The sequence below is a fragment of the Microcaecilia unicolor genome, chromosome 4 (assembly GCF_901765095.1).
Source record: "Microcaecilia unicolor chromosome 4, aMicUni1.1, whole genome shotgun sequence".
Classification (NCBI taxonomy): Eukaryota; Metazoa; Chordata; class Amphibia; order Gymnophiona; family Siphonopidae; genus Microcaecilia; species Microcaecilia unicolor.
The window spans coordinates 301,857,533-301,874,366 of record NC_044034.1 but is presented as its reverse complement, the minus strand read 5'-3'; the positions used below and the strand labels follow the sequence as shown (position 1 = coordinate 301,874,366).

At 46.1% G+C, this 16,834-nt stretch overlaps 1 protein-coding gene across 1 annotated transcript in view; it reads right to left on the bottom strand.

Annotated features, from left to right (window-relative positions):
- Positions 1-286: 286 nt before the first annotated feature.
- The window catches only part of LOC115469709 (disintegrin and metalloproteinase domain-containing protein 9-like), a 188,198-nt gene continuing 171,650 nt past the window's right edge, over positions 287-16,834 (bottom strand). Inside the window, exon 5 of the mRNA XM_030202495.1 lies at positions 287-396. Within this exon, the coding sequence (XP_030058355.1) occupies positions 287-396 (110 nt within the window). The remainder of the gene's footprint in view (positions 397-16,834) is intronic.

The following is a 16,834-nucleotide window of genomic DNA, read 5'->3' as shown; positions in this document are numbered from 1 at the left end:
AGCCTAAGCCAACTTGAAGCTGCTTTATTTTGTTTTCTACCTACTCATTTAATACATTATTAAAGCATTTTTAAGGAACCCATATTGAAATAATGATGATAACAAATGTATTTGTACAAATGTATTAATATAGAAGATGTTCAATACTCTAATCAATGTATTTGCTCAGAACAGCTAATTTGCATGTAAGGCATTACCCTGATAGCTGCCAATTAGTATGTTTTTGTAGTATACTCAAAAGTCGCACACTAATAAGTACATTTCACATTTTTCAATTTATTTCAACTTACCTCTCATTACATTTCCTGAATTTTCTATTTTCATAACCACAGTTGCCAAACCTGTCACCAATGGTATTGCCTTGACTGAAACATGTTGGTGATGCACCTTTGGCTGCTGTAAAATAGAAAATGTGAAATTAGTAAACAGCAAAACAGAAAAAATACATAATTCTTTCTCCTGTCAAGGCCTTGGGGGGCTAAGGTTTCAGTTAAAAAATGAATACATAAACATTCTATATAATGAAATGAGGAGAAGTTTTGAAAGTTATAGCTCTAACAGAGACAGTGAGGAACAGAGTATAGATACTGGGTAAGAATGAATAAGGAGAGAGACTTGGCAGAGAAAAATATAAATAAGGAAGATAATTCAGTTTCTGGTTTTGTTTCAGAAACTTTTATGTGCATAAAAAACACACACTAAGGGGCTCATTTTCAAAACAGAAAAACATCCCAAAAATAGTATAGCAGACAGATGGACGTTTTTCTACCAGAAAAACGTCCAAAGCGTATAATCGAACAAAGGAAAAAAACCTGGACAAGACCAGTAATCTTTTATGAAAAAAGGTTCCCAGAGTGGGGTTTCGTGGGTGTCACATGGGTGGCCTTACGTGATCAACATCTCCAGCCCATAATGGATAGCAAAATGGTTTCCTAGAGGTGGGAAGAAAAATGTCCAGCATAGACCTGCTTTAAAAGCATCTATGGTGAGGACAAACTTGTGTTTAGCTCCATTTGTGATTTTGCTGAGTGGAGAGGTGGAAGTGGCCATTTGTGAGAAAGAATGTAGAGTTGCATTGTTACCTTTGTCTGTGTGCCCCAGTCTGAACCTTTTCACCTTTACATTTTCTGACTTAGCCTACACTTGTTAGCCCCCCTAGCCACACCCATCCCTTCCTCTGTATCTCATCCCATTTCTTCAACAAACCCTCACTGTCCTCAAACCCCCACACCACCCATTACACATCTTTACCTGTTTGTCCTCTGTTTCTCAGTATTCGTCTGTTTGTCCAATCTAAGTGTGTGACCTTGCTCTGTGCTGCTGCAGTGTGTGAGGACTGTTTGCTGGTACTGGGAGAGTGCTTTGTGCTGCAGCTGTGCGTGTCTGGATTGTTTTGTCGATGGTGGTAGAGTGAGTGTTTTAGGCAGCTAGTGTGTCTTTCACAACTGTGTGCTGGTGTGGGGGCTGCTGCTGGGTTTCAAGAGGTGCAGTAGGTGGAGGTGTGCACAGTGGTGTTTCTGGGGTCAGCGGGTTGCACCTGTGGTGGTGGGACAGTTATGGATTTGCTGAATGCTTTAGTGGCTCACACCTTGCTGGAGGTGGATGAGAGTTTGGAGTGGAGGACCTGGAGGAGATATCCCTATCAGAGAGTCTTCAGGCCCAACACCCACTTCCTGGACCTCACTGACCAGGAATGCCTGACTAGTTTCCATTTTGACAGGGCCACCATACAGCACCTCGGTCACCAGCTACAACCCCCCTCCTCCAGCCCAAGACATGCAGGAATAATTCCATACCTGTCCACCTGTAGGTCACTGCCTCCCTCGCCTTTCTAGCAACTGGCAGCTTCAAGTCAGTGCTAGCAGTCAATGCAGGCCTCACCCAGCCCACATCTCCAACTGCCTTGCACAGTTCCTCGATGTCTTCTTCACCCACACCTCTGATTATATTCCCTTCCCCACTACCGCCCCAGGCACTCCAGAATAAACATGGCTCAATTCTGTGCCATAGACTGCTTCCCCTTAGTCATAGGCATCATTGACTGGACACATGTGGCACTCAGACTCCCCCAGGCACGCAAGGAGACCTATAGAAAAAAATAAAAAATTATTTCATTCTATGAATATGCAGGTTGTGTGTGATGCCCAGGGAGAGATTGTGGATGTGTGTGCTCGTTACCTAGGGTCCACCCACGATGCCTATATTATCCAGCATTCAGGAATCAACTGCAGGTTTGACTGAGGGGAGATCACCAGTGGCTGGCTCCTAGGTAATCAGGACAGGGATTCTCAAACCCCATACTCCCCTCCCCCTCCTAACCTTAATCACACTCCCTCCATCTAGATGCCACAACCATTACTGCTTCTCCACAAGATCACCATACCAGTCAATAGACACCCATGTCTGTGATTCTGCTCCCCCCCCCCCCACAGGTAACAGATGCTACCCCCATAGTCCACCCCAAAATGAGACATAGGAAGAGTACAACAAGAGGCTTGAGAGCACCCACACTACTACTACTACTACTATTTAGCATTTCTATAGCGCTACAAAGCGTAAGCAGCCATCACCGAATGCACCTTTGGGCAGCTCAAGAACAGATTCAGATGTCTGGACAATTCCGGAAGGGAGCTCCTCTACAGCTCTAAAAAGGTGGCCGAAATATTCATGGCCTGCTGCATGCTGCATAACCTGGCTCTCTGAAGAAGACAGGCCCTGTCAGGGGAGGGACAGCAAACCATAGCAGCAGCTGCCAGACCCAGAGGATGAGGAGCACCCCCTCCCCCCTGAACAAAGAGCTGACCAGGGTGCACACCACCTGGGGGTCCACTCTAGACAAAGACTCATTCTCACCATTTTTCAGTAAACTTAAGTGTACAATTGATTTGTGTGCAACACCTCTAACATCACCCTCCACCACCCTCCCCCTACACATATTCCCTCCTCCAGCACACCCCATATCCTCCCTCCACACACACATCCCCCACCCCCTATAACCCACACCTACCCCTTCCCCCTACACATATACCCCCAACATCTACAGACACACACACTCACCCTCTTCCTCTGTACAGAACTCCTTCCCCCAGCACACCCCCACCCCTTCCCCCTGCACACATACCACCACCCCCTTCCTCTGCATACATCACCACAGCATGGCAATGAGGTGGCCTACAGCCTTCTCTCTCCCCCTCCCCTTCCTCCTCCCTTTCCCCATCCCCTCTGGGATCCACCTCTCCTCCCATCCATGAACTGCTAGTGATGGCCTGGGCCTAGCAGGAGCATAAAGGATATCTTAGACCTCCTTTGTGGAGCTCCCACGCTCCTCAGTGTCATCTTCTCTCAATCCTGCTGCCTCTGCTGTCCCTGAAAATCAGGCCACTTGGTTGGCCGGGTGTCTGCTCTGGCACAGGGGACAGCACCCAGCAAGGGAGCATGTGCTGCCTGTGAGGCACCTGGTCTCTAGTTTGTCCCACTGGCTTGGGTGCTATGCATCCCATCCTGGGACATTTCACAGGTGGTTGTGTTTCGGCAGCTGAGGCGGGACTGGTGACACTCACAGCTAGTATAGAGGGTAATGAGGCATGACTGGTGGCCTCACTGGTTGCAGATGGATGCTCTGATGCTTATGGTGTGGGCAGAGTGTATGACAAGGCAGCCATGTAATCCTGGAGATCCTGCTGGATCCCAGAAGCTGCTGCCAGTTATTCAGGGCTGCCTCTCAGATCTCCTCCTGCATGCTCTACAGCAGCTGTGCACATTCCCTCTGCACATCCACCCTGTCATGGCACTGCCGTGACCACCTCCATGAGTCCCGCTCCAGCCCTGACTCACCTCTTGACCCTTGCTGGAGGCAATGGGATTGGTTCTGCGACTCCCCTTGCAGCTTCTGCCTGATTGCAGGACAGTAGGACTGCCAGGAGGGTTCTCCAGCACACCAGGACATCAGCTGATGTTCTCCCTTCTTTAGGCATAAGCGCATGCTGTGGCCTGCTATTTAAAGGGCCAGTAGCGTGAGACCAACCCAGAAGCCACAGTGATATCATCAGCCGGGGCCCTATTTAGCGCATTACAGGATTCCCCACTACTGCCTTCACAGTGGGTTGTCCTGCTTGCCAGCCTTGTCTCAGTGTCCTGTCTCCAGTCAGCCTTGTCTCAGCATCCTGTCTTTAGTCCGATCTCAGCATCTTGTCTTCAATCCATCTTGTCTTTTCAGAGCCACTCCAGGTCCTGGCTCGGCCGGGGCTGCCTCCAAGGTCCCTTTTCAGGGCCACCCACTGAAATCTTCAACTTTAGAGTGACTCATTTGCTGTCTGTTGGGACCCTCCTGACCTTTGGGTTAGGAACTCGGTGACGGCCCAAGGGCTCACTATCCAGATCTGTGACAGATTGCAAAGGCCATGAGCTTAACTGTCACCAGCCATGCAACTCCTCCAGCTCTCCGGAGCAGTCTAGGATTTGACCCTAGTATGGACCACCTCCAGAGTCCTGTGGCTGATCAGGCCGCAGGTCCTTCACCCATGATAGCCAGCTCTGGACCAGCTCCAGTCATTACATAGTGATCCCATTGGCACCTCCTCCCTGCTCCCCCCCCCCCCCCCCCCACCCAGTACAATGGGAAACTGAAGACCTGCAGGGGTTTCCTCAACCATTGCCAAATAATCTTTGAGTTTCAGGTATGGGATTTCATCTCTGGCAGGGCCCGGGTGGTGTAACATACATAGTAACATAGTAAATGACGGCAGATAAAGACCTGTACTGTCCATCCAGTCTGCCCAATAAGATAAACTCATTTTATATGGTATGTGATACTTTATATGTATACCCGAGTTTGATTTGTCCTTGCCTTTCTCAGGTCACAGACCATAGAAGTCTGCCCAGTACTGTTCTTATACTAAGTTCTGAAGCTAACATCGAAGCCCCTTAAAATTTACACTCCAGCCCATCCTTATCTATTCAGTCACGATCAGGGCATAGACCATAGAAGTCTGCTCAGTTCCTGTTTTGTTTCCAATTACCGGCGTTGCCACCCAATCTCTGCTAAGATTCCACGGAACCATTCCTTCTAAACAGGATTCCTTTGTGTTTATCCCACGCTTGTTTGAATTCCATTACCGTTTTCATCTCCACCACCTCCCACGGGAGGGCATTCCACATATTCACCACCCTTTCCGTGAAAAAATACTTCCTGACATTAGTCCTGAGTCTGCCCCCCTTCAACCTCAATTCATGTCCTCTAGTTCTACCGCCTTCCCATCTCTGGAAAAGGTTTGTTTGTGGATTAATACCTTTCAAATATTTCAACGTCTGTATCATGTCTGTATCATGTCTGTATCATCTCACTTCTCTCAGGTCCAGCCCTTGCTTGGGCTTCTATCTGGCACCAAAACGACCTGGTACTAAACAACCTGAATGAGTTCCTGGGACATTTCTGAAGAATCTTTGAGGAACCAGGAAAGACGTCTTCTGCAACATCTGAACTGTTTAACCTGCGACAATGGTACCAAACATTGGTACCTTGTGAACATCCGATTTCAGGAACGGGATCAGGAGAGGCAGTCCTTTTGCAAAATGTTCCACCTAGAACCCAGTTTTCTATGTGTCCCCCATGCGCCTACTAAGACTTCTGCATCTGCCAACATTGGGGAACCAATGCAGGTGGACCGATCTTCCCTTTCAGACCAAGAAAAATAGAGATAGTGGTCCCAGTTCTGTGTCATTATTGTGGGGAGAAGGGTCACTGCGCTCTCAGATGCCCCCCAAAACTGGGAAACTATTGGGCCTAGCTCTGGCCAGAGAAACAGAGCTAGGCCTCTGTGTACAGATTTCTAACATGTAACTCCTGTTCCCCTAGAACTGGACCAGGCATCACCCACCACTGAGGCCTTAACTGATTTAGGAGCCAGAGGGAGTTTCATCGATGAAGTGCTTGTCTGACATGACAATATTCCAACTCAGGAACTCCCCAAGCCTATACCAGTCTCCTCATTATATGGGAACATACAGGGGCATATCAAGGCCAGAATGGTGCTTCTATGCCTGAGAATCAGAGTCCTTCACAGAGAAGCCATTTCCTTCTATGTGCTTCAGACAGTGGCTAATCCTCTTATTCTAGTAACATAGTAGATGATGGCAGATAAAGACCTGTACGGTCCATCCAGTCTGCCCAACAAGATAAACTCATATGTGGTACTTTATATGTATACCTGACCTTGATTTATCCTTGACATTTTCAAGGTATAAACCGTAGAAATCTGCCCAGTACTTGCCCCGCCTCTCAACCACCAGTGCTGCCACCCAATCTCCACTAAGCTTCTGAGGATCCATTCCTTCTGAATAGGATTCCTTTATGTTTCTCCCACACATTTTTGAATTCCATTACCGTTTTCATCTCCACCACCTCCCGTGGGAGGGCATTCCAAGTATCCACCACTCTCTCCATGAAAAAATATTTCCTGACATTTTTCTTGAGTCTGCCCCCCTTCAACCTCATTTCATGACCTCTAGTTCTACCACCTTCCCATCTCCAAAAAAGATTTGTTTGCGGATTAATACCTTTCAAATATTTGAACGTCTGTATCATATCACCCCTGTTTCTCCTTACTTCCAGGGTATACATTCTTTTACATCCTTAGCAAGATACGGCCTCCAAAACTGAACGCAATACTCCAAGTGGGGCCTCACCAATGACTTATACAGGGGCATCAACACCTCCTTTCTTCTGCTGGTCACACCTCTCTCTATATAGCCTAACATCCTTCTGGCTACGGCCACCACCTTGTCACACTGTTTCTTTGCCTTCAGATCCTCAGATACTATCACCCCAAGATCTCGCTCCCTGCCTGTACATATTTATTTATTTATTTGTTACATTTAGTACATAAGTACATAAGCACTGCCACACTGGGAAAAGACCAAAGGTCCATCAAGCCCAGCACTCTGTCTCCGACAGCGGCCAATCCAGGCCCCAAGAACTTGGTAAAAACCCCAAATGTAATAATGATCAATGGACTTTTCCTTCAGGAATCTGTCCAGACCCCCTTTAAACTCAGCAAGGCCAGCTGCCATCACTACCTTCACTACATTTGTATCCCACATTTTCCCACCTTTTGCAGGCTCAATGTGGCTTACATAATACCGTTAGGCGGTCGCCAATTCAGGTATGAACAAAATACAGAGTGAAGTTGTAGTAGGGTAGAGTTCATGTGTGACAAAAACATTTGGGGATCATAAAGAGGAGGTAGAGTTTAGTTACATCCAGTATGGTTTTGGCTTCATTGTGTTGCAGGGTTCAGGTATTTAGACTGGATCTTTAGGGTATGCCTTTTTGAACAGGTTGGTTTTTAGTGCTTTCCTGAAGTTTAAGTGGTCATAAGTTGTTTTCACGGCGCTTGGTAGTGCGTTCCATAGTTGCGTAGTTCCATAGGAGAAGCTGGATGCATAGGTTGTTTTATATTTGAGACCTTTGCAACTTGGGTAGTGGAGATTTAGGTAAGTTTGTGATGATCTTGTTGTGTTTCTGGTTGGTAGGTCTATGAGGTCTGTCATGTATCCCGGCGCTTCACCGTAGATTATTTTGTGTACCAAGGTGCAGATTTTGAACGCAATACGTTCTTTGATTGGGAGCCAATGCAATTTTTCTCGTAGGAGTTTGACGCTGTCGAATCTCGTTTTGCCAAATATGAGCCTGGCTGCTGAGTTTTGAGCAGTTTAGAGTTTCTTTATGATTTGTTCTTTGCATCCCGCATAGATTCCATTGCAATAGTCTAGATGGCTTAGTACCATGGATTGTACCAAGTTACAGAATATTTCCCTTGGGAAAAAAGGTTTCACACGTTTGAGTTTCCACATTGAGTGGAACATTTTCTTTGTTGTAGATTTTGCTTGGTTCCCTAACGTGAGGTTGCGGTCGATTGTAACTCCAAGAATTTTCAGGCTTTCTGAGATGGGGAGGGTGTAGTCAGGGGTGTTTATGTTGGTGGGCTTGTTCGTGCTGTATTGGGATGAGAGAATGAGACAGTGTGTTTTTTTCTGAATTAAGTTTGAGTTGAAATGCATTCGCCCATGAATTCATGATGTTCAAACTAAGTTTGATTTCATTGGTGATTTCTGTTATGTCGTGTTTGTAAGGGATGTATAGTGTGACATCGTCTGCGTAGAAAGGGTTGAGGCCTAGATTGGATAGGGACTTGGCTAGTGGGGTCATCATTAGGTTGAAAAGAGTACGTGATAGTGGTGATCCTTATGGTACTCCGCATTCTGCTTTCCATGGTGATGATATGTTTGAATTTGATTTTTCCTGGTATGTTCTGGTGGTTAGGAAGCCCTTGATCTAGTTAAGTACACTTCCACCAATCCCAAAGTATTCAAGGATGTTTAATAGTATTTTATGGTTAACCATGTCAAACGCACTTGACATGTCGAATTGTAGGAGAAGTACGCTTTTGCCTCTTGCAAGTTCTTGTTTAAATTTGGCTAGTAGGGTAATTAGTACTGTTTCTGTGCTGTGGATGGAGTGGAATCCCGATTGTGATTCATGTAGGATTGAGAATTTGTTTATGTAGTCCGTGGGTTGTTTGGTTACCAAGCTTTTCATCAGTTTGACTACCAGTGGGATAGAGGCTACTGGGCGGTAGTTGGTGATGTCGTTTGTTTTTTTCTTGTTGTCTTTTGGTATAGGGGTGAGTAGGATATTGCCATTATCCTTAGGGAAAAGACCATATCGAAGCATGTAGTTTAGGTGGGAAGTGAGGTCTGCTATGAAGCGGTGGGGAGCGGATTTTATTAGGTAGCTGGGGCAGGTATCCAGTTTACAGTGGGTCTTGGAGAACCTATTAATCGCTTGGGTGACTGTTTCTTCAGCGAGGGGAGCGAAGCTTGTCCAGCTTCTGTCCGCTGGGTATTCTCCTGGGATTGGGTCCATACCTTCAATGAAGCTTTCAAAGCCGGTGTTGTTCTGAGGTAGCATGTTGCATAGGTTTACAATTTTTTCATTGAAGTATTTGACAAGTTTGTCTGCAGATGGAGTGTCCGTATTGGTTGCGGTGACTGGGGTGGTGTCTATTAGTTTGTTCATGAGTTGGTACAGTTTTTTGTGTCTTTGTAGTCTGGTCTAATTTTGGTTTTGTAATACAACCTTTTGGCTTGTCTTATAGTGTATTTGTATTTTCTGTGAGTTTGTTTCCATGTGTTCAGTGCCTGTGCCTCATTTGTTTTTTTCCATGCTCGTTCAAGTTTCCTAGATTGTGTCTTTAGTTTTTTCAGTTCTTCGTTGTACCAAGGTATCGAGTTTTGCCTACGTGAGGTTCTTGTTTGTAAGGGTGCTATTTCGTCCAATATACTTTTGCATCTTTTATCCCAGTTGGAGAAATAGTATGTGGAGTCTGTTTGTGCTGTCCATTCATTATTGTATATTTGTTGCCAGAATCTTTCAGGGTCTATTTGGCCTCTTGTACTGTAGGTTGTGTGTTCTAATATACGGTATGATCCTTTTTTTCGCCATTGCAGGGATAGATTTAGTTTGTAGTGGTCTGACCATGGTGTGTTTGTCCATTTGATGTCTGACATTAGTAGTCTCTGGTCTGTAGACAGTTTGTGTGAGATAAGGTCGAGTGTGTGCCCTTTGACATGGGTTGCTTGAATGTGTGGCCATCTGAGGCCCCATAAGTGGAGGAATTCCTTGCACTCGCGTTGGTAGAGTTTGGGTCATCTAGGTAGAGGTTGATGTCTCCCAATACTATTATATTGGAGGTCATTACACAGGTGTCTGATATGAAGTCTATGAAGTGTGGTTGGCATTCGTCCCAATTTCCTGGTGGTCTATAGAACAGGATACAATTTAGGTGGTCAAGCAGGGCTGTGTGGTGGATTTTGATTGAGGCGATTTCAAGTTGGGGTGTAATGGACTCGGCAGTGGTTACAGTAGTGAATTGGGATCGATGGATTAGTGCTATGCCTCTGCCTCTCTTTTCCTTTCTGGTCCAGTGAGTGATTTTCTATCCTGGGGGGCATAAGTCTAGGATTATGGGGTCATTTTGATCATGGATCCAGGTTTCATTGATGAAAAGCAGATCGAGGTTGTCTGACATGATCCAGTCTGTTATTATCATATCAGAATCTCACCGCCTAATGCATACATCTCCCGTGGATTTCTACTCCCTAAGTGCATCACTTTGCATTTCTTCGCATTGAATTTTAATTGCCAAACCTTAGACCATTCTTCTAGCTTCTGCAGATCCTTTTTCATGTTTTTTAGTCCCTCCGGGGTGTCCAGTCTGTTACAAATCTTGGTATCATCCACAAAAAGGCAAACTTTATCTTCTAACCCTTCGGCAATGTCGCTCACAAATATATTGAACAGAATCGGCCCCGGCACTGATCCCTGAGGCACTCCACTACTTACCTTTCCCTCATCCTAGCAAATTCCATTAACCACCATCCTCTGGAGTCCTAATCCAGTTCACCACGTTGGGTCCTATCTTCAGCCTGTCAAGTTTATTCAAGAGCCTCCTGTGAGGAACCATGTCAAAGGCTTTGCTGAAATCCAAGTAGATTACATCTTTCGCTTGTCCTTGATTCAATTCCCTGATCACCCAGTCAAAGAATTCAATGAGATTCGTTTGGCACGATTTATCTTTGGTAAAACCATTTTGTCTTGGATCTTGCAACTTATTGGATTCCAGGAAATTCACTATCCTTTCCTTCAGCATCACTTCTATTACTTTTCCAATAACCGAAGTGAGGCTTACCGGCCTGTAGTTTCCAGCTTCTTCCCTATCACCACTTTTGTGAAGAGGGACCACATTCACTGTTCTCCAATCCCACGGAACCTTCCCCGTCTCCAAGGATTTATTAAATAAGTCTTTAAGAGGACCCACCAGAACCTGTCTGAGCTCCCTCAATATTCTGGGATGGATCCCGTCCAGTCCCATGGCTTTGTCCACCTTTAGATTTTCAAGTTGTTCATAAACACTCTCTTAAGTGAACGGTGCTGTCAGTTGCCCCATCGAGCTGCTACCTGGGAAGATGCCCCCAGAGGGAGGGTTAATCCACTGTCCATCCCTGAGACTCAAGCTATGTCGGACTACGTTGCAGACAACCTTCAGAGGAGTTTCATCCATCCCCCCACGTCCCCTGTCAGGGCTGGTTTCTTCTTTGTGGGGATAAAGGATGGCTCCCTGAGTCCTTGTATTGACTACCATGGATTGAATGCTATCATGGTCAAGAACAAGTACCTACTTCCCCTGATCACCGAGTTGTTCAACCACTTGCAAGGGGCACATATCTTTACCAAATTGGACCTCTGAGATGCCTACAACCTGATTCGTATCCATGAGGGTGACGAATGGAAGACCGCGTTCAACACCTGGGATGGCCACTAAGAATATTTTGTGATGCCGTTTGGTCTCTCTAATGCTCCAGTGGTCTTCTAAAACTTTGTAAATGACATCTTTGAACTGCTACAAAAGTGCATCCTCGTGTACTTAGACTCATATTTTCTAAGATGCTGACCCAGTACCAGAAGCAAGTTCAACAGGAGATCCAACTTTATGCCAAGCTGGAGAAGTGTGTCTTTGAGTGCAGTGGATTACTTTTCTTGGGATATATCATATCTAACCAGAAAATGGACCTGGCAAAGCTCTCTGCCATCTTGGATTGGCCTCCTCCCCAGGGTAGCACATGGTACCACAGTTCTTGGGGTTCATAAACTACTACCATCAGTTTAGCCAGAACTCTTCCTCCATCGCTGTCCTGACTGCCCTTACATCCTGGATTGGCCAAAGATGCTATAGTGGCTTTTGACCACTTAAAACGAGCCTTCACTACAGCTCCGATCCTCCATCATTCTGACCCAGAGAAACCCTTCTTCATGGAAGTCATTGTGTCTTCCATCAGAGTGGGTGCCATCCTTTCCCAACCTTGCATTAACAGCAAATTGCTACCTTGCACCTTCTTCTCTAAGTTCTTGCCCACTGAAAAGAATTATACCATTGGTGACCACAAATGTTTGGCCATCGTTAGCACTCAAGGAATGGTGTCATCTTCTGGAGGGGGCTAAACATCCATTTACAATGGATATGGACCACAAAACCTTATACCTACAGAAGGCTCATAGGCTCAACCCTTGCCAGACTCAATGGTCCTTATTCTTCTCCTGGTTTGACTTCTGTGTAGTCTTCCACCCTGCCAAGAAGAATATATGGGCAGATGCCCTCTCTCATTCACTGGAGGTGGACGAGGAGAGTCTGGATCATATTGGATCCTGCCAAGATCCAGGTTGCTGCTTCCATGCCCATTCCTCTAGGTAAGATGGTGGTACCCAAGCATCTCTGATACAAGGTACTGAAGTAGGGACAGGAGTCCAAGCTCGCAGGTCACCCAGGAGTTCAGAGAATGCTGGAACTTATATCTCGGGCCTACTGGTGGCCACAGTTGAAAAATGATGAATACAACTATGAGACTTCCTGCCCCCTCTATGCCCAGCACAAACCATCTTGTTTCCACCCATAGGGCTTTATGCAATGCAACCACTCCCAACACCCAAGACACTTTGGATGAACATAGCCATGGATTTCATTACAGATCTTCCCAAATCAAATGGCTTCACTACCTTATAGGTTGTTGTGGACCGGTTCTCTAAAATGGCCTGCTTCATTCCACTAGCTAGCTTGCCTTCCATGCCCATGCTGGTCTATCACTTCTGCCTGCACTGCCTGATAGAGTCTATTGTGTCTGATGGGGGAGTGCAGTTCATATCCAAATTCTGGTGGAACCTGTGTGGTGCTCTGCAAATCAAATAAAGCTTTTCTTTGGACTATCATCCTCAACTGAATGGCCAGACGGTCAACCAAAATTCTGAAGCCCTTCTTAAGGAGCTACGTATTGCCTCAACAGAATGACTGGTCACAACCACTGCCCTGTGCAGTGTTCTGCCACAACAACCATGTGAGTGAATCTTCGAGAGCTTCCTTTTCAAGGTAGCCTTTGGGTGGCAAGCAAATAAGAAGAGATGCCCTTTTCCCCAATTCCACCTGGAAGACCTCATCTGATAATCCACATAGAACCTAAGCCTGAAGACTCCATCAGCCAAGTTCTCCCCTTGATTTGTTGGGCTGTACCCATTATTTATTTATTTATTGCATTTGTATCCCACATTTTTCCACCTCTTTGCAGGCTCAATGTGGCTTACATCTTGAATAGTGGAAGGATATAAGAAAATAGACATTTAGTGTTACAAAGGGATATAAGAAAATAGACATTTGGTGTCACAAAGGGATCTTAGGCAATATGATAATGAAAAAACAATATAGTAACATGAAGCAAATATTGTAATACAGTTCTGAATATATGTGGAGGCGTTATATGTGTTCACACTGGTTAATCTTTGTGGTAAGCTTTGTTAAAGAGATGAGTCTTCAGCAATTTGCGGAAGTCCGTTAGTTCATAGATCGTTTTTAAGTTGCGCGGCAGTGCATTCCATATCTGTGTGCTCAAGTAGGTAAAGTTAGACGCGTACATTGTTTTATATTTTAGACCTTTGCAATTAGGGTAGTGCAGATTGAGGAATGTGCGGGATGATCCTTTGGCATTCCTGGGTGGTAGGTCTGACATGTAGGCTGGTGCATCTCCGTGAATGATTTTGTGGACTAAGGAGCATATTTTGAACGTGATGCGTTCCTTAAGTGGAAGCCAGTGTAGTTTAGGGTTTAGCCGAATATGTTTTGCCGAATATGAGTCTAGCTGCAGTGTTTTGTGCTGTCTGAAGTTTCTTGATTATTTGCTCTTTGCAGCCGGCGTAAAGTGCGTTGCAGTAGTCTAGGTGACTGAGCACCATTGATTGTACCAGGTTACGGAAGACGTTCCTTGGGAAGAAAGGTCTTACTCCTTTTAGTTTCCACATTGAGTAGAACATTTTTTTGGTTGTGTTTTTCGCGTGGCATTCGAGTGTTAGGTGTTGATCGATGGTAACTCCAAGAATTTTTAGGCTGTCCGAAATTGGAAGGTTCAGATTTGGTGTGTTAATGGCGGTGAATTTGTTCTTATCATGTTGAGAGGTGAGTATTAGACATTGGGTTTTTTCTGCATTGAGTTTCAGCCGAAATGCATCCGCCCATGAATGCATGATCTGGAGACTTTGGTTGATGTCACTGGAAATTTCCTTTAAATCTTGTTTAAATGGGATGTAGATCGTTACGTCGTCTGCGAATATGTATGGGTTGAGGTTTTGGTTTGGTAATAGTTTGGCTAAGGGTATCATCATTAGGTTGAATAGAGTTGGTGAGAGGGGGGATCCCTGTGGGACTCCACATTCTGGTATCCATGTGGCTGAGGTGATCGAATTAGATGTCACTTGATATGAACGTGTGGTTAGGAATCCCTTGAACCAATTGAGAACGTTACCTCCTATTCTGAAGTATTCAAGGAAGTGTAGTAGTATTCCATGATCAACCATGTCGAAGGCGCTTGACATATCAAATTGTAAAAGTAGTATGTTCTTTTCATTTGCGATCAGTTGTTTAAATTTATTCATAAGTGTAACTAGTACTGTTTCAGTGCTGTGGTTAGATCGAAATCCTGACTGGGAGTCTTGGAGTATTGAGAATCTATTTAGATAGTTTGTGAGTTGATTGGTCACTAGCCCTTCCATTAGTTTGGTTATTAAGGGAATGGATGCTACTGGCCAGTAGTTAGTTAGTTCACTGGCACTTTTCTTTACGTCTTTACGTCAACTGGGGCCGGTTACCTATCAGCTGAGATTATCCGCCACCTTGGGAGTCCATGGCACATTCCATGTGTCCCTTGTAAAACCTTTGATCCTAAGTCAGAAGGGCTGAGCATTGCCTACATTGATCCCCTTGGCCGTGGACCTGGACACCAAGTACAAAGTTCAGGGAGTCATAGATTCTTAGAGGGTGCGAGACAGGCTCTAGTATCTGATTTCCTGGAAAGGGCACAGTCCTGAAGAGAACTCCTGTGACCCAGTGAACCAGATCCATAGTCCTTTGCTCATACAAAGGTTTCATCACCTGTTTCCCCAAAATCCCAAACCCAGACCCTTTGAAGAAGGGGTGTTGTCATGGTGCTGCTGTGACCACCACCAGGACTCCCATTCTAGCCCCAACTCACCTCTTGAACCCTGGTGGGCACTAGGATTACTCCCCATGGACCTTCTGCCTTATCACGGGGTAGTGGGACTAATGGGAGGGTTCTCCGGCATGTCAGGATGTTGGCCAACTGCTGCTGTTCTCTCCCTCCTTATGTGTGAGCGTGCGCCGCGGCTGTCATTTAAAGGTCCAGCTGAGTGAGACCAAACCGGAAGCTAGATAGTGACATCATCAACCAGGGCCTCATTTAGCACAGCACAGGACTCCACAACGCTGCCTTCACAACAGATCATCCTGCTTGCTAGCCTTGTCCCAGAATCCTGTCTTCAGTCCAGCCTCACAGACACAAAAGAGAGGGTAAAACAGCATACAGCGAATGCTACATACCTGTAGAAGGTATTCTCCGAGGACAGCAGGCTGATTGTTCTCACTGATGGGTGACGTCCACAGCAGCCCCTCCAATCGGAACACTTTTCTAGCAAAGTCCTTTGCTAGTCCTCGCGCGCCGATGCGCACCGCGCATGCGCGGCCGTCTTCCCGCCCGAACCGGCTCGTGTTCGTCAGTCCCATATGTAGCAAAACAAAGCAAGGGAAGACACAACTCCAAAGGGGAGGCGGGCGGGTTTGTGAGAACAATCAGCCTGCTGTCCTCGGAGAATACCTTCTACAGGTATGTAGCATTCGCTTTCTCCGAGGACAAGCAGGCTGCTTGTTCTCACTGATGAGGTATCCCTAGCCCCCAGGCTCACTCAAAACAACAACCATGGTCAATTGGGCCTCGCAACGGTGAAGACATAACTGAGATTGACCTAACAACTTATCCAACTAACTGAGAGTGCAGCCTGGAACAGAATAAACATGGGCCTAGGGGGGTGGAGTTGGATTCTAAACCCCGAACAGATTCTGAAGCACTGACTGCCCGAACCGACTGTCGCGTCGGGTATCCTGCTGCAGGCAGTAATGAGATGTGAATGTGTGGACAGATGACCACGTCGCAGCTTTGCAAATCTCTTCAATAGTGGCTGACTTCAAGTGGGCTACCGACGCTGCCATGGCTCTAACATTATGAGCCGTGACATGACCCTCAAGAGCCAGCCCCGCCTGGGCGTAAATGAAGGAAATGCAATCTGCTAGCCAATTGGATATGGTGCGTTTCCCTACAGCCACTCCCCTCCTGTTGGGATCAAAAGAAACAAACAATTGGGCGGACTGTCTGTTGGGCTATGTCCGCTCCAGATAGAAGGCCAATGCTCTTTTGCAGTCCAATGTGTGCAGCTGACGTTCAGCAGGGCAGGAATGAGGACGGGGAAAGAATGTTGGCAAGACAATTGACTGGTTCAGATGGAACTCCGACACAACCTTTGGCAAGAACTTAGGGTGAGTGCGGAGGACTACTCTGTTATGATGAAATTTGGTGTAAGGGGCCTGGGCTACCAGGGCCTGAAGCTCACTGACTCTACGAGCTGAAGTAACTGCCAGCAAGAAAATGACCTTCCAGGTCAAGTACTTCAGATGGCAGGAATTCAGTGGCTCAAAAAGAGCTTTCATCAGCTGGGTGAGAACGACATTGAGATCCCATGACACTGTAGGAGGCTTGACAGGGGGCTTTGACAAAAGCAAACCTCTCATGAAGTGAACAACTAAAGGCTGTCCTGAGATCGGCTTACCTTCCACACGGTAATGGTATGCACTGATTGCACTAAGGTGAACCCTTACAGAGTTGGTCTTGA